The sequence below is a fragment of the Venturia canescens genome, chromosome 1, assembly GCF_019457755.1.
Source record: "Venturia canescens isolate UGA chromosome 1, ASM1945775v1, whole genome shotgun sequence".
Classification (NCBI taxonomy): Eukaryota; Metazoa; Arthropoda; class Insecta; order Hymenoptera; family Ichneumonidae; genus Venturia; species Venturia canescens.
In genome coordinates, this window is record NC_057421.1 from 27914837 (window position 1) to 27932137 (window position 17301).

General features: G+C 39.4%; 3 protein-coding genes across 11 annotated transcripts in view; 1 reads left to right on the plus strand and 2 right to left on the minus strand.

The window, feature by feature from the left end:
• Positions 1-7161, minus strand: part of LOC122416220 (NADP-dependent malic enzyme-like) — a 16741-nt gene extending 9580 nt beyond the window's left edge. The window contains exons 1-2 of one of the 6 annotated variants that reach the window (XM_043429068.1): positions 7124-7161; positions 2098-2293 (exon numbers count right to left, since the gene is read on the minus strand). In XM_043429068.1, coding sequence (XP_043285003.1) covers positions 2098-2293; positions 7124-7146 — 219 coding nt within the window. In that variant the 5' untranslated portion in view covers positions 7147-7161. Of the gene's footprint in view, positions 1-1880; positions 1904-2097; positions 2294-3974; positions 4330-6257; positions 6397-7123 lie in introns of those variants that run through there. The other 5 variants (XM_043429242.1, XM_043429153.1, XM_043428998.1 and 2 more) reach the window with 5 other exon arrangements.
• LOC122416749 (protein spaetzle-like) lies at positions 2286-13181 on the plus strand. 3 transcript variants are annotated; one of them, XM_043429893.1, is made up of 6 exons: positions 10901-11726; positions 12156-12237; positions 12353-12570; positions 12659-12715; positions 12788-12869; positions 13007-13173. In XM_043429893.1, the coding sequence occupies exons 1-6, from the start codon at positions 11676-11678 to the stop codon at positions 13171-13173; spliced, it is 657 nt and encodes a 218-aa protein (XP_043285828.1). In that variant the 5' UTR covers positions 10901-11675. The 3 variants fall into 3 exon arrangements, with proteins under 3 accessions (XP_043285913.1, XP_043285828.1, XP_043285752.1); XM_043429817.1 differs by having other exon boundaries at positions 10907-11726; positions 12788-12891; positions 13007-13181; XM_043429978.1 differs by lacking the exons at positions 10901-11726; positions 12156-12237 and adding an exon at positions 2286-3122 and having other exon boundaries at positions 12788-12891; positions 13007-13181.
• On the minus strand, positions 7209-15612 carry LOC122416916 (histone H1B, sperm-like). Of its 2 annotated transcripts, none has more exons than XM_043430183.1 (4): positions 13880-15612; positions 13086-13169; positions 9291-9414; positions 7209-9180 (listed from the first exon to the last, which is right to left on the minus strand). In XM_043430183.1, exon 4 carries the CDS (start codon positions 9149-9151, stop codon positions 8474-8476), a length of 678 nt encoding a protein of 225 aa, XP_043286118.1. In that variant the 5' UTR covers positions 9152-9180; positions 9291-9414; positions 13086-13169; positions 13880-15612; the 3' UTR covers positions 7209-8473. The 2 variants fall into 2 exon arrangements, with proteins under 2 accessions (XP_043286118.1, XP_043286041.1); XM_043430106.1 differs by having other exon boundaries at positions 13630-15612.
• Positions 15613-17301: the final 1689 nt, after the last annotated feature.

The window sequence follows — 17301 nt, forward strand, 5'->3', positions numbered from 1 at the left end:
TTCTCACAATTATTAAAATTATGCCTAACTTGAATTATGCTGAGATTGATTAATTTTTAATATTGTGATAGCAGTTAAAATACTTTCGTAGTCAAATCGTCAAGCAAAATATGATACCAGAATGACATATTTCCAAATTTCAACTCTTGGAATTTTCCGTTTCCATTAGATTCGCGTGAACTTCCTTAAAACGACGAAAAATTTGTCAGACGAATATTTTTATTCTTTTATTCGACGAAGCACTGGAAGTTATTCGAAGAACAAACGATTCTGTGAACAATTGATTCTTGTGGAGGCCAACATGGGAATTTTTCCTGCTCAGAAAAAACTTGATTGTGAAAGAAAAATGTGGAAACGTCACGTACGTAAGTTCTTGCTTGAAAAAAAATATTTCGTAGCGCACTGGAAAGTCGGATCCAAGAAACCCGAGCGAAATTCATACGAAGGAGGAAACTTGCCAGCCACACTTTTGGAATTAGCATTATTCAAACGGGCCAAAGACCATCGACGTGTCAATGTGAACATACTGATAAGTCGACTCCTTCATACAAAAAAAAGGAAATGTTGGAAGAACACTCTTAGGGCAAAAAATTACGACGATTTCACTATTGATTGCTCGACGAGCCTCCGAAGAATGTTCTCCTCTCATTATTGCGCAACCTTCAGAGATGACACACATATTCCGGTATTTCTCGACCGCATATAGTAAACGAATGGAATATCCCAAAGAATCCTCGGACACTTTTCACGAAATCTCTTTGAATAAGAAACGTCTGCGTTCGCTACTCCATACTTGACACTTCCAAATAACACAAAAGATTGACAAAATTGCTGTATTCGTAAAAGTCGCGAAGGAGCGTGTTCGCGAACACTGGCCGTTCGTCCGCGTCTCAAATTTTGTCGACACGAAAGATTGCGTCGACAAAAAACAGCGAGGATTGTGACAATTAAAAAATAATTAGTAGAGATTAAAAGTAAACTGCGTTTTTCCTCTGCGATAGCCACGATTTAAGTTTCAATTGTCCCGAGTGCCATAAAAAAAGTCATTTTTCGTATTTACTTTTCTGTACCTCTGTGCGAAGGCCATAAAAAAAAAACAATTTGGCGGCACTTCGTTTTTTCGACAGCGCTAAACCTCCAAGGGGATTGAAAAAAAAGCAGTTTTAACGATGGGAATTTCAACATTTGACTAGACTATGAACTCGCGAGCATCCTTTTCGAATGGCCTCCACACCGTGAGACTTCCGGGCGGCGAGAGAGCCCGGTTTTTCGTCGATTGCGCAATATCGTCCGAGCCTTACTTCTGCATCGAGTCGGCTATTTTGGTTAGTGCAACTTTGTCCACATTATACGGAGTGACGCCGATTTTCGCACACTCATCGCCATGCGTAACTCTCGCAGTAGCGCTCACTTTATACCGCCTTAAATACGCGCGTATTTCACGATCACCGCAGTCCTCGATCTTTGTAACGAACGAAAGCACTCTGATAACGTTGTAATCAGTAAAATCGAGTGGTTCTGCGTTTAAAAACACTCGGAAGAAAAACAATAAGAAAAATACATTGCATGCGGTTAGATAACGGGCAAACAGGAAACCTTGAGACTTATTTTATTCGACGGTCAATGATTCCGCGAGACATTGCCAAACGCTTAACAAACCGTTCGAACGTCAACGTTTCGGTGCAGCAAGGTCATTCGTTGAACGTAAAGCGCAGCAATCCGGTTAACTTCGACTACAGACGTGAATTTCCTTTCGTTACTTCATTCGTAAAGCAAAAATATATGTAAAATATCGAGCTATTATCGTCCATCCTCGTGTTTATTTCTTGTTCGCATAAAATTTGCTGCACGATAAAAAAAAAGTATAAATTATCGTTTACCTACGAATCGAGATAGCCTCGAATTTCCACTCGTAACATCCAGAGCGAACGATGGATTCAACACTCTTGGTGTAGCCGCAAATCGATTGTGAAACATGCTCACGCGATACGAAATGAAATGTTGAACGAACGGACAGTTTACCTCTAATTACATCAAACGTTGGGAATGCAATGAATCACAAATTTGTGTACAGTTTAAGTAAAAAACAAAAAGTACCTTATTGAGTTGTGGATTTCTAATGTGGTCAAGTCCTCGAACGAGTCCAACACAAACGGAATCGCCCGGACCCCGCTGTCCCAGCTGATCCCTTTCAAGGCTCGACATGTTTCTCGGGCTTCTCCTCGTTGACGTTTCGTCTCCGACTTTACCGGCGCACGTTGCAGTTTCTGGGTTCTCGTTGCAGCCACGAACCCTGAGAACCGAGGGATATCACTTTGACGACATGCAATCGTCGATTGACGGTAGAATACGAGTGACAAGCTTGGTTAAATGAGACAAAACACTTCTATGCGGTTGTCAAGGGAAGAGGGGGAAAAAATATACGTGACGAGTCTCGCGATGATTCGACTCTGAGGTGGGGGAGGAACGCCGAAACGGCGGTAGGGATACCGCGTGCTCCCGATATATACATATATGCATGTACAGATATGTCAATACTTTTTAGACAAAGAGGTGTAAAGAACGCGTAGAAGAATAAATTGACCGTCCTTCTAACGCTGGGCTTCGAGCCATTAAAATATACATTTACGCTATTCATGGTTCTTAGCGCAGGCGCGAGTTGCTCGGAGAGTGCGCAGTGCAAACGGTTGAAGCGTCGACGTTCTTCCCGACGTCATATTCGAGAGGAGAATCGCGCCAAAATACTGTTCAACGAGAAAACGGTGTTGGGACAATTTACGGGGAAATTCAGACAAATACGAGGAACGGGTTTCAATAATATTGAAAAAAAAAAAAAAAACAGAAAAAATAGACAAAAGTGATTTGCAACGAAACGTCCCATGCTAAATATAAGCCGTCCACGATCGAAAGAGAGAATCAGCTGTGCGCTAAATTGTCGTTCTCTACCGTTCAGCCGGAATACCTCGTCAATTCTAAAGTACAAACTCCTCGGTTTAATACCAGTTCAAAAGCTACGGCAAAACCGAAAGAGGAAAGTTTCTTTGAAGATGGATTTGTATTATTTACACAATATTGCGCAGGTAGATTGACGCAACTTTAGCGAGAGTTGGATGGAATGGAAGGTGACGGAACTTTATGATGAATCATCTTTTTTCCCGTTTGAAAGTGTGTGGATACGATTCCCGAGAAAAACAAAAGCCGCGTACCGGTCCACCTAAAGTTGCGATTATTTAGATTTTTTTTCCTCGTTCACGCACCGTAGATAAATATTGTTTTTCCACTCGAACGACAGAAGGAAAGTGTATCTTCATCAACTGTTATTTTATTTGGGATGTGAATGGGTTTGATGGAACTGTCAATGCTGACGTCCACGAGCTTTTAGCAGTTTAATCGAAAAAAAGCTATTTGATTTGTGGGAAGTAGATTTGAAAATACAGTGGAAATTACGACGCTGAAGTTTCCAACGTTGGAGTCCAACGAAATGAACGAAAAAAACGTTTGTAATTCGCCAATCGTTTTTATTTCACGAATCGTTGGTGCAGCTTGAAAAACTACGAATCGCAAATTTGGCAGGGAACAAAATAGGAGAATTACTGGAATTATTGGAGAGTTTTTTTCGATCATTTCGTTGGACTCCAACGTTGGAAACTTCAGCGTCATGTGGAAATTCCTCTGAGAAAACTGAAGAGAGCCCGCCCGACATATGACCGATTGCCCATGGCAAGATTGACGTAGTTTTCGTAAAAATGTAACAAGCATTCAGACGCTGTCATTTAACATTTTAAATAGTCGATTTCAACCGTTGCCGTGGACTGCCCGAATCCAAATTCAAAGAAGCATTGAAACGAATAAATTCATCGAAGTCATAGTCCGTATATTTCCTACCACTGGCGCCACACATACAACCGCCAAAATATTTTGAGGTTAAGTCGAACTTTCACGGGTTCGTTATTTTTACTTAAGAAAATATTTACATCGATACCTATCGAAGTTATCGTGTTTCTTCGTTTCCCATTTTCCACGAGCCGAGGTTTGCCGTCGTATTGAACGACCGTTCGAGCTGTCAACACTTTTACGAATCACGATACCCAACTGTCGCTCTAAGAGTCGAAAAAGTGGTATATTTCGGGAAGACATTTTGTCATGTTACGTCCAACCTTTGTCGCACTGTACTTTTATGATAGGGCAATAAAACTCCATCCGAGTTTTATTGCACGAATATCGGTTAAAATTTTACAGTCGCCCGCACACCTACATATATTTGTCTACCGAGGGGTGGAAACGAACGGAAAAATATTTTCGCTGATGAGGATCGACGAACGATGCCGGCCGCGTGGGGAGACCGCGCGCTCGCTACTGGACGCATCGAACAATGTTCGGAAAGGAAGTATTCGTCCATCGTGTTAAACTCGTGCAAGTCGTACGACGCGACTTGTGTCGCTGCCTGTGTAAAAATGCAAGCTAATCTCCTCTCGAGTCTGCTCTAATGACCCTATTCCGATATGCAATTTGTACTTAATGCATTATTCCCTGAACAGTTAATCGATTACTGTGTATGACTCGAACGCTCTTTGTTAACTAATTGTTACGACGGAGCATCACACAGTTCACGTTCAATGATAGCGATGATGAAGTAGGTGCACTGTGAGCGACAATGAAAACCCGGAGCTCGTCGTTGGGTTTGTTCAGTTAATATCGATCCTCCCTGTTATAACGACGCTCAAGTTTCCAGCGTTGAACTCAAACGAAATGAATGAAAAAAAAGATAATTCGCCAATTTTTCATTTCACGAATCATTGGTGTAGCTTGAAAAACCACGAATTGAAAATTCGGCAGGGAACAAAATTGGAGATTTACTGGAATTATTAGAAAGTTTTTTTCGATCATTTCGTTGGACGTTGCCACAAAAATGGAGAAATTTCCGACATTATGTTAGTTTTTCTAATTTATGTTAGCAGAGCCTAAACGATATTTGTTGTTTTCTAAAAAAAATGTGGGATTGTTTCAAATAAAAATCGAGCCGTTGAAGTTTCATTTCTCACGTTTAGCGAAATTCTCGATATTCGATCAGTGGTTTCTCATTTTTTAAGTCGCCCCACTTTTTCGTTCAATTGATTAAACTTCCAACGCAGCTGAGGACAATCAGAACATCGCGTGCCATTAGGTAAAAATAATATAAGTTTTTATATTAGAAAAGAGCGTTAAAGCAAAGATGCAGAATGAATAATTCGCGATACTGTTTCAACACCGTGAAAAAGTGTAGCCTTCCTAACGACTGTCGTCACAGTATAGCAGTACTATAATCACAGCCGGCACAGCCTTGATTCGAGCGATCAGCTGTTAGAATCTCGAATCTCATGATCACATGTTCACTGTCAAACGACATTACTATCCAATAGAAAGTTTCCACAGATTCATGACCGCAAAAAATGTACAAGGTCGATCGACAGCGACCCAGACTATGTGGCTTGTTTCCCTTCTCCTCTTACACACGAACGTATGAAACGCAACGTTTATAACGGGTGTAGTGTAATATTTTTCCTGTCCAACGAACGCGGATCTTTTATTCAATCGCTATTTTTGCGATAAGATACAGATTATGGTCTAGCGGCTGAACGTCGTCCGGAAGGAGGAACAAACAACGTAATTCAATGATGAAGTTTCCAACGTTGGAGTCCAACGAAATGATCTAAAAAACTGTCCAATAATTCCAGTAATTCTCCAATTTATTTCCTGTCGAATTTGTACTTTGTATTTTTTCAATCTACACAATTATGATTCGTGAAATAATAAAAAACTGATGGATAAATCATTTTATTTTCATTCATTTCGTTGGACTCCAACGTTGGAAACTTCAGCGTCGTCGTAATTCATGGTTTTGACCAATTAAAAATTGTGTGTATAACGAAATTTATTTTCGTTTTGATGAATATTACGCAAGACACTGGATTCTCAATGGGTCAAGCCACAGAATATTTGGCTTGAGTTCTCAAGCTAAGAACATTCTTTTGTGAAATTAGAAAATGGATTGGGGTGTATATTAACGAAGGAAAAAACAACGGTTTCGTTCCGCTCGTAATTCGTCGGGTTTCAATTATCAGGAGACCTGATATGAAAAATGTAATCGACACGATCGTTTTGCACTCGGAAAATATAATATTCCTTTTATCATGAATTAATATGAATAATCTATTTCCAGACATTTTCTCTCGCTATGGTTGGATAGAATTAGCTTAGCACAAAACATAAATCCGTACATATTTACACTGCTTAGGACAGAGCTTGCGCACGAGGCCTTAGAATTCTTTGACTGTGGACTTCCCATGCTGTTTGTTACGTGCCAAAGGAAAAAAAACACTTCACTCACTGATCAAATTGCATTCAACTATCAAAGGATTAATTCTCATAAAAGAAGAACGTCAGTTTTCACCGCGGAACAGCACACGGAAAACTAATATAATTGCTTTTGCGAAATTTAGTTACGTTTACGTCTAACAGCGTCTTTTCACAGTGGACGGCAAAAATAAAGTATTTTAAAGGAGTCTGGTAAATTCAGGAGACTGACCACCTCACCGATCAGAGGGAAACAAAGAGTTTGTAGCGTTATACGGCACCAGTCATAACCACACTGTGGGAGAAAACGAGAGATAACATTGTTCCTGGCGATCGAGGAGAATGCTCGCCGTGCCTGCCATTAATTGTGCGAGCGAAATTCGGCCCCCACTCCCGAATTTTTACAGTATAAGGCTAGTGTTTTCACCGCGTACGAAGCGCTCCGTGTTATTTTGAAGTTGTAGAGGGCGCTGCAACGGTTTTTCGAGGTTAGGATTGTTGACGAAATTTTCGAAGATAAATGAAAAAATAGAAGAAAAAAATTATACAAGAACGGAATAGGTACTAAAATTCTATTGATTTCTGGCAAGGAAACGTACTACGGAAAAGAAAAACACGAATACGGCAAATCTGCGAAGTACGATGTTCGATCCTAACCTCACAAATTAAATTTGAAAAAATTGAAACATTCCGAGCAAAATGCAACAAAATATAGCAACGTAATGGAACTAAATTTTTCACAAGTTGTTCAATAAAATGTTCACCAAGTCCGTCGTCAGAAATGACTTACATTGATGTCAATTTTCTGCTCATCTCCAAGAGCGACGACAGGCACGTGGAAATAGGATTGGCATTCAAATAAGTTCCTGTATACATTGATGGATCATCGATTACAATTATTTATTCACAATATTTATTTGCCCGAAAAATATAACACACTACCCATCATGCCCTCTCAACGTAACCTCTAATGAACGAAAATAAAAAACATGGCGTCGGTTCTTTCTTCCCAGCGAGTGATGACGTGCGTTCGGTTTTCCTTTGTTCCAGAAAAAGTAAACTTGTTGGAACCTGTTTCACGTTTACGCGACAGCCTATTCGGTATCTTGGGGAATTTCACAGAGATTTTATAGATTTGCAACAGAAATTGCATGTTTAACCTATAAATCTGTCGTCACTTAAGAACAGTTTATACGAATGATGGTAGATTTCGTAAGATGTCACGAACACATGCGGGGATAGAATTGTTCAGTCATTACCACGTTTCGGTTTTGGTCCTTAAAAGGACCGTTTTTTTCTTGTAATTCCCTACGAATGTTCACCTCTTATACGACGTGCTAATTGTACGTCTTTCGGCATGATTGTCACTCTCTTAGCGTGTATGGCACATAAATTAGTATCTTCGAAGAGACTAGTCAGGTAAGCTTCACAAGCTTCTTGAATGGCTTCCAATGCCGATGACTGAAATTTCAGATCAAGCGCAAAATCTTGACAAATTTCTCTGACAAGTCGTTGAAAAGATGCACGAGGGATGAGGTTGTTGACACTTTTTTGCAGTCGTCGAATATCGCGAAGAGCGTAAGTGTGGATATAAACAGTTTTTTTGCGAACTGGGCTAATTTCTTTAACCTTCCGTACTCGGAAAGCGGCGTCACGAGTAACAGATTTTTTTGCTACCTGCTGCTTTGATCGTACCATTTTGACGAGAGATTACGTAAGAACTGGCACTAAACGTGTAGAGACTCGATTTTATACCCACCGTCCGTCAGAGGGCGTGCTGTTTCCTCATTCGTAGAAGGAACCGAAGTAGGGATGATGCCCGAAGTAAAGAAACTCCTCCCACTTTTTTCCCCAAATATTCCGTTATTTATTGAGTCGCGAGTCACTTACATCGTAAAGTTCAAAAATTCATTTAATTTCTACCATTTTCAGAAAATACGGCCGCCGTGGTACTAGAATATTTTCGATATATTGAAGTAACAAAACTGCGCGTTTTACTGACGACCGTTTTCCACGGTTTCCGAGTTTCCTTATTCTAGCGAGAGTGCTTATCACTTCATAATAACATTTTAGAACGAATATTTCTACGTCAAATGATTGGTTGGCCCTGATAAGGGCCGTTTGGCTTTATGTTACTCGCTCACTTTTTCACAGCAGTTTTTTTCGAGGTTACGACGTTCATGGATTTAGCTCCCGTTGCTTTCTTTGGCTTCGGTACTTTAGGCTTGCTCGTAGGAGATTTCACATTTTTTTTCGTTTTCGACGGACTTTTCGGCTCTGTCGGGGTAAAAGTTGGACTAGAATTTTCCTTGGACGTATCAGTCGACGAGATTGTTTTTCCGGTTTTCTTAGTCTGCTTCTTCGCCGATGCTTTCACCGATTTCTTTTTCATCGATGTAACAGATTTTTTCGCAGATGCTTCGTCGTTTACTGTGAACGGTGATTTGGTCAACGCCGCTTTGTGCTTGGCGGACGGCAACTTGAAAGATCCATTGGCTCCTCTTCCCGTAGTCTGCACCAAAGATCCCTTAGCCACGGCAGATTTCAAATATCTCTTGATGTAGGTAGATTGTTTGTCCACATCGAGGTTGAAAGCGTTCGCGATGTATTTTTTAATCGCCAGGAGTGACGAGCCCCCGCGATCGGCGAGCTGAACTATCGCTTCGGTCACCATATCAGCGGTGCTGGGATGACTCGATTTTTCTTTCCGTTTCATTACTTTTGAAGATGTCACCTTTTTAGACGGATTATAAAGTTCAGGCAAGGATGACGAATCTGAAGCTGATGACGCTGCTGAAGCGGCCCTTTTCTCTGCCATGAAAGGTTCCTCGAGAACGAATAAAGGAGCTGCGGTGAAAATCGCTTTCGTTAATACAACGTTGAAATATACGCCTCAAATTCCTTTGAGAAAATGTAACGACACGATAATGCGCCGTTTATATGCAGATAGCGCGTACCATAAAGACAGACCCAACGACAAAATGTGTCACCGCCAACAAAGAACGGATCTTTTTTGTCTGATGGCGCTAGCGTCGATTGAAATACGATGATCTCCGACTATGTTCACAGCAGAGACATCACCTGATGCAAAAATCGTAATAAAATGAGGCAGAAAATATCAAAGAGTTATTAACACGTTGAAAATATATAAAATTCAAAATTTCTCACAAATTCTTAACCAATCCGCACTCATAATTCTATAAACTATAATGTCTTGTTTCGAGAAATTACATAATATCCAAAGTAAATCCCACTCGGACGAGTTTATCAATTTGTTTATAATTTATCGAATTCCATTTTTACAATGCTCGATTTCATAGGTGCTGAATAGATCTGAATTTCGAGAGAGTGTTCGAGTACGTCGAAAAGAAATTTCAATAATGTGTTTTTGCATAAAGCTATTATAACGACAATTTTTTGACAGAGGATTAACGATTTCAAGTCTTTAAAAGTAGCAACGTTTCGAACATTACGTGAAAAATGAATTTGATACATGAACCGACCTTTTTAATCTTCGAAATGGCGAAACTACGTTTTTCGACGGAAATGTTTTTATCGACGGGGGGTCAACGTATCTTGAATTTTTCCACCGAATGATTCAGGCTCGTAAGTCGGTCGGTTAAACGAATATCTTCAATCTTAAACTTCAGAATTATTTTGCTAAGCCGTTACAAAAATTGATCATTCAGTTCTGAAATTTGTTGAATGAACAAGGGACTCGAATTGGGTGTTTCGACTACTCTCGAATTGTAATTCGAATAATAGTCTCAAAAAAATTTCTGTTTAATTTCGTTTTACTGTTCAGAATAAGCTTTACGAAATTAAGAGTTGAGCTTATTCTTTCCACTTTTTTCACGAGCAGTCCACCCTAAACAAGCTTTATTTCAGGCAGTTATAGAAGATTTTCTCAAAAATAAATTTTACGTTACACCGAACGAAACTGCCTCAATCATAAATCATTTTTATCATTTTTCGAATCCCAGATCAGTCTATATAAATTAATTTTTATATAACGGTTCCACAGGAGATTTAGATCGATTGTTCACTTGAGCAAGTTCGTTGATTGAGTTCAAGATTTATTGAGCTAAGGAAGTTATAGAATTTTATGAAAATTGAACTAAAAAAATGGTTGATCTTAAGAATTTTCATGAATTGATATGAAATAAGAAAAAAAAAAGTATCGTTAAGAAATTTACAAAAAGTCAAAGAAATATCGAGAATGATAAGAAATTTTTGTTTTCGCTTTCGTTTTTCGATGAAAAAAAAATGGTTTATAATCTTTTTTTCAAGAACGTCCCATCTAGGCGTTTCTAGAGAATTCTGAAGTCCTATTTTTGGTATGCAGCATTTGGCATAGTGCACACCGCACTATTTATATTTTTTTATCAATTTTCCTCGGAAGAACTGTTTGAATGTTCGATAAAACACCGCCTCCCCGCGTTATTAACTGTGCCGGACCAAAGCTTATCAAGCTCTTCATAACTTGAGATTGCAAATTGCAATTGTATTGAGATAATTCGATTTTTTTTTCGGTACTTTGAGCTACGTTGTCTGCCAATTCGAGAACTTCAGAACTAATTTATTCTACTACTACCGCTCCGGAATAATTATTTTATTATGATTTTTCTTAAAGTTTAAATTATTGTAAAGTTAGAAGACGGAATTGATTAATCGACTTCGTGAGACATCGATGCCAAAAATTTTGGACAATCGTAGTATCAAGGGATCTTAACTGATCAACGGTTCTTTCAATTATGATCACAGTTTATTGCTCCAATGCTGATTTCCCGGAAAGAGACTCGTCATGACTGTTTCCTGACACATGCCAAGGACATCTTCGATCTATTGACGGTTCAAAACGATTTCACGATTGTGCGTATGATAAGCGAAAAATCAAGTTCGTAGAGACGGTGAATTGATGAAATAACTGAGAGGCTTGGGAGGAAAAATATTGGCTTATCTACGCTTCTCAAAATCGGTTGATACCATATCAAATCTGTGAAGAGTTTCAACACGAATAATTGCGGGTTTATAAAAAATATCGAGTCGGGAAGCAGAAGAAAACTTCTAATCGCGTACAACATTGATCTTTGATTATTTGTGTTAAATCGCGTGACATTGTTAACTCAAATCGCGAAACAATGGTAGTGTGAAAATACTCTTAAACATTCCTAACGACGACTCGCCCCTCCAAATAGATGGTTTTCCCACTCCGTCGAGCACCAGCCGAACTGGACGAGTGAAATTTTTTTCCTTTCCATCGAGATTCAGTTGTGCAGAAGAATTTTCATGCTATAAAACAAGCCTCTGGGACTCCATCGCTGTAGTTCGAATAAACGAAAATGTTGAAACGCTTAACTAGTTATCGTGACCTCCGAGTAGCTCTCATCATGGCAAGTTGCAGTTTTGCCTCCTTTCGTGCTTTTTTTTCCACACGGGAAAGGGATTTTGAAAAAAAACTTCATATTTTTATTCACATCGTTGAAATATCGTGAGAAATTTTCGAAAATTTGACAACCCAGTGGATTTGTTCGTAGCAACACGTGTCGGTTGTGACGCCACGATATTTATCACTCGCGTACCACTTGAAAAGTCGGCGTTGCAGATTCTAGTGACCTTGGACTGTCACGCTGCTCGAAATACAAAATATTTTTCGTAACGTTATTTTTTCTTTCATTCAATTATCGATCGTTTTGGAGTGTTGTCGAACTCAATAAAACTCGGAAAACTTTTTTGTTATTCGAAGCACAAAGTTGTGGGTTTTCGTGACACAGCTGCACCCGAAATTCATGATAATTAAAATCGTGTGACCTGTCCACTAGGTTATTATTTGTAGCACACGAGGGCGTCGACTCGAACGATCGTCTGCGTCAACGATGCAGCACATGTCGCCGTCAGTGAAAGGTCTAACGATTAATACGCTGCTCCTCTCAAAAACTCAGATGCGTTGACCTTGCTTCAAAAAAGCTTTCCATTTATTGGCTAATTCAAGGTTATACTCGTGTTTTATTTCATGTAGCTGAGTACGACGGTAAGAATTTCAATTCGAATGGGAAAACGATATCCCCTTTAATACCGTCCGATAGTACGATGGTGCAACAGAAATTGGACGATTTTTCGCCAGATCCCTGCGAAAATGCGAACTTTTGTGAAAATCCTTCATTCTATCCAGAGGACTTAATCAGGGAAGCACTGAAACACCGTAATGATCTCAAGTACTCAACGGTCGTTGATCCGGTAATTGTAACTCTTGCATCGATAGATAGCGTGCCTCTCCTGTCATTTTTAACGTACCGTTGACGATTCTTGACTTTTTCTGTTGCAGATGCCAGATAAGAATGGAACGGACACCGGAGAGCAGGACGTATTGTGTCAGACCAAGGTCGAGTGTTCCGCGACATTAATTTCGTTATAAAATTTCTCCAACGATTCTTATTTTCCTATTATATTACAGATTTCCCTAGTATATCCACGAATGGCGAAAAACAGAGCCAACGAATCGCTTTTCATCGTAAACGACGATTTCTTCCGTCAGGGTGTGTACATCGAAGTTTGTCGGTGAGGTTCTGTACTTCGTAAAACGGTTATTCGATGTAAAAAAATTTCGAGCCTCAGTAACGAATTCGTTATATTTTCCGTGATCTTATTACACGTACAAATTTGGTTGACACAGCAATACAGATTCCCCATGTGGAGAAATCAGCGATCTGCTGCCGAATTATAAAACTTCGTGCAAACAAAGGTACATTTACCGGAAATTGGTTGTCGTCAATTCTACCGGCTTCGCCACATCGGATTATTTTTCTTTTCCTGCTAACTGCTGCTGCCATGTGTCGCTAAAATCATGAACGAATTAAACTGGTATCTGGAATAAATTATGAAGAGAAATGTTGGAGGTCGATTTTTTATTTTTCTGCATGTGCGTGCACTTTGGAATAAACACACTTTATATGCATTCGATAAATTCGTAATGGTTCATTTTTTTCCTTCGGATACGTTTTCACACGAGAGATATCTTCCGGGTTTTTTTTAAAAAAACAATCCTCCAGACATCTTTCTGACATGTAATAAAAAAAATGCAGAGTGTGTCATTGTGTTGGAATTCGAAAAATATCGAAGACCACAATTTATTCACAAATATAAATACTAAAGTCAATGATGACGAGTTTTATAGTAAGAAGCCACCAATTTCGAAAAGTTTGTATTGAAAAATAGTTTTTTTACACTCGGATTCTTTATATTTCCTTGCAGTATATAATTGAGCGAGAAATATTGCTTGAGCGAGATATATTTTACCTACGATAGCATACGCAGCGCCAAGTGTCCGAAAATCGAACTAAAATCCGTTTCTACACTAGATTTCGTAACGAATATAGAAAATATCAAAAAATGTAATTTAATTAGTCGATTCCGGCTGTGATCCGTATTCGGACAGCAGATTTTTCTAACCAATGCAATGAATTAATGAAAATACGGAGCAGTTTGCGTACGCCATCACACCTTTTATGCTAATTACAAAGATTATTTTATCACAAATTGTACACACGTTCGTCACAACCGAAGCGACCAGAGCCGAATCCCACCACTTCACTACTCATTACGAAATTTATTGGCCACGATTTCAATAAAAAGTCACGGAGAAATCCGGTAAAATACACACGAGGCGTCTGACATGTGACAACGACCATATTTACATATAAATATACTTTACCAACTTTACTACGGGAGGCGCCACCATCGATTTCGAGTTGGTCATGTGAGCTCGATGACTACTCAAGGCAAAGCGAAAGTATTTATGTAAAAATAACTATTTTAAGATCTCACAGTTCTATTGATGACTTGCCCTTTTGAATGAATAGTTTTCCCACATTCTGCTAAAAACCGGTTGGCCATGAAAAAATATCATGAATATCTAAACTTTTGGTAAAATTTGTTTTAGACACCGTAGGATAAAATTATCATTTCCCTCCATCGAGATTAAGGGCGGGTTGTTTCAATTTCTAGGTAAGCCTATCTGACAGTTAAAGGTCTACAAGTCAATGCTTTTACTCGCCAGATAAGCTACCTAGAAGTTGGAACAACCCGCCCTAACTCGTGCAAATTAGTTCTGATGAACGAAAATGTTGAAAAATGTTATTTCAATCCCCTAGTGATTCTCATATTGGTAAGTTGCGCCTGTGCTACACGCGATCTTATTTTTCGTGGTGAAAAGCATGCGCGAAGTATTCTCGCAAAGCGCACACACGCTTTGTACCTCGAAAAATAGCCTTGCATGCCACGGGCTTCATTCTTTTAAGCTCGTTGTTTCTCTAAACGCTGGAAAACACGTTAAGGATCTTGCACGCGTGTCTAGATTTTTCGGAATTTGTTCTGCGAGTCGTCCGAAATTTTTACCATGATTGAGTCTATGGAAGCGTTCGAACTAATGTTTTTACGCTGCGTGGAACGCCGCGTCACTTTCAACGCGTGCATCATTTCAAGATTGGCATTACAGTTCGTGAAGACCATTTAATACAACTGATAACTAGGCCTTCGGGCTGGACAAAAACTACGGAAAAAATGAAAAATTTGGTGATTTTTGCGCATCTCTAGTGATTATTATCACAAGATATTTCAACCATGTAAAATGTACCGTGCGCAGTCGGAGAACTGTTTCAGTATAATTTCAACTGTATTCACCGAATTTGTGCATCAAGTATACGATGGAAGAAAATAAAATCGATCGTATCTCAATTATAATACATAAATTAAATTTCATTTTAAATTTATTAAAAACTAAATAGATTTGTCGAGTTGACCGTCGAAAATATTTTGGGCCCTGAAAATGGCCGTTTTGTTTTGGGTACGTTGTTACGTAGCTTCATCCATCGAAGGATACTTGAAATTAGTCACTCAACTCACGAGATGTATGCAATTGTCGCTTCAAAGCATGAACGACATCCATTGCAGTGACATTTTTTCTTTTAGAGCGTTTGGCATGCGTGACAGCATTGCGGATAACCTTTTCCAAGTAGACGTTTAAAGTTGTACGAGTTTTCTTCGTCGAGCAAATACGCTTAACGAAGCCACGACGATCCAACAGTTGTGATGACGATGATACAGTGTTTCCTTGTATGACGTCACAAAACTTCTTGGAATAACGTTCCGCTCCACCCTCTGGCAGGCTTTCACTCGGATGTAGATCAGTCATAATTACGATAAAACAGAGAAGCTTATGTAATCTTATGACTTTGCTGTTAACCGAGTCGTCGACAGGCTCAAACCTCAAACTGAAGTCAAACGTTAGGAAGCGCCAGTTTTATAACCTGGCTAGTAGTGACTATCCCCACCACTGAGACATCAGCCAATGAGCTTTTTCTCTCGTCTATCCCCACCACTGAATCATCAGCCAATGAATGTTTAGTCATCGAGCGATGGTATACGCAGCACCGAGTCGTCCAAAAATCAAACTAAAATCCGTTTTTACCAGATTTCGTCGCGAATATATAACCATTACGCGAATATAAAAAAAAACCAGAAAATGTGATTTAGTTAGCCGATTCCGGCTGTGGTCCGTTGTCGAACAGCAGAGTTTTCTCACCAAAACGCAATGAATAAATAAAAATACGGAGTAGTTTGTCTACGCCATGACTCCGACCACAAAGATTATTTTATCACAAATTGCACACGCATTTGCCACAACCGAAGATACCAGAGCCGAATTCACACCACTTTACTGCTCATTACGATATTTATTTGTCGCGATTTCAATAAAAATTCACGGAGAAATACACGCGAGGCATCTGCCACGTGAAAGTGGGGCGGCGCCACCGTCGATTTTGAGTTCGTCACGCTTCTTGGCTGTCGAGCAATCCTTCATCGTCGAAGTCGCATGTTATTCTTTTCGCTAATTTACCGGTTTCAGGTCCACATGAGCTATTTTTTTTTCGTCATTGCCCTTTCGTTCTTTATTCTATTTTCGTAGCTCGAACGAATCAAACCGGCAGTGGAAACACTAGCGGAAAAACTCCAGCAGTAAGTAAACGACGCGCTAACTAAAAGGCGATCTGTACGCTGCAATCATAAAGAATCGAAGAGTTTCGTCGATTCAGGATAGGATATTGTTGAACTGCTGAGAAATTCGGAATAATGAAATAAAACGACATCAAATCTCTCTCTATTACTGTACAGCGACAATGTTTTGTTTTGGAAGCTCGCGAAGCGGTTCACTGCTGACTTTTTAATTAAGAACATTGTTATTGTCTGGAAAACCTCATTTGATATGTGCGAATATATTTCGACCATGTTCCAGCTGGTTTGGACCATCGAGAAATTCAGAAAAACTGCTTCCGGCTCGGTCTAGTTCGTGTGCGAGTTGGTACATACCCAAACGGTCACCCAACCAAGTACTGACCTCACTCATGGCTGCTTATTTAACTTGTGAGATCTGAAAAGCCAACCGTACGTACACCGCTGTTGGTGCAAAGAAGTACATGATTTAATTCTCACACCCTTGTGATATTTTAAATTATGTAAATAATTTGAATTCTTGAATCGTTTTATAAATATAACGAGTCAGGTATGGTGGAGTTTATGTATAAACTAACTGATGACTTCGGTTAAGCGTGCCTCAGCGGCAACCAATACTTGGATGGGTGACCGTTTATCCATGAGATTCAATTCTGTGTAAACGTGGTATCATCTATTTTTTATTGTAACCCCAACAAAACTTTTGTAAAATAATAAAAATTCAGGCCTGTATCGACCGGCTTTTTCATTTAGCGGTTTCATTTGGCTTCGTGATACACTGGTGCATTTGAGAAGAGTGGCATAGTAGACAACCGTATGGAGGTCTCGAAAGAACAGGAATAGTGAAGCGTGTTTATGCATACTCGTTCCTAAATTAGGATGGTTTGAGAGACTATTAATTTCCTCCATTTAATAAAGTATTGTTTTTTCATTTGAGGTTGAAAGTTTCGTAACAAATGT

Bases quoted from the DNA above. Each gene is read 5' to 3' on its own strand.
- LOC122416916 (XM_043430183.1), bottom strand. From the start codon at position 9,151: ATGGCAGAGAAAAGGGCCGCTTCAGCAGCGTCATCAGCTTCAGATTCG.
- LOC122416749 (XM_043429817.1), top strand. From the start codon at position 11,676: ATGTTGAAACGCTTAACTAGTTATCGTGACCTCCGAGTAGCTCTCATC. The intron at 12,238-12,352 runs GTCTAACGATTA...TATTTCATGTAG, and splicing joins CATGTCGCCGTCAGTGAAAG to CTGAGTACGACGGTAAGAAT. The intron at 12,892-13,006 runs GTGAGGTTCTGT...TGGTTGACACAG, and splicing joins GTGTACATCGAAGTTTGTCG to CAATACAGATTCCCCATGTG.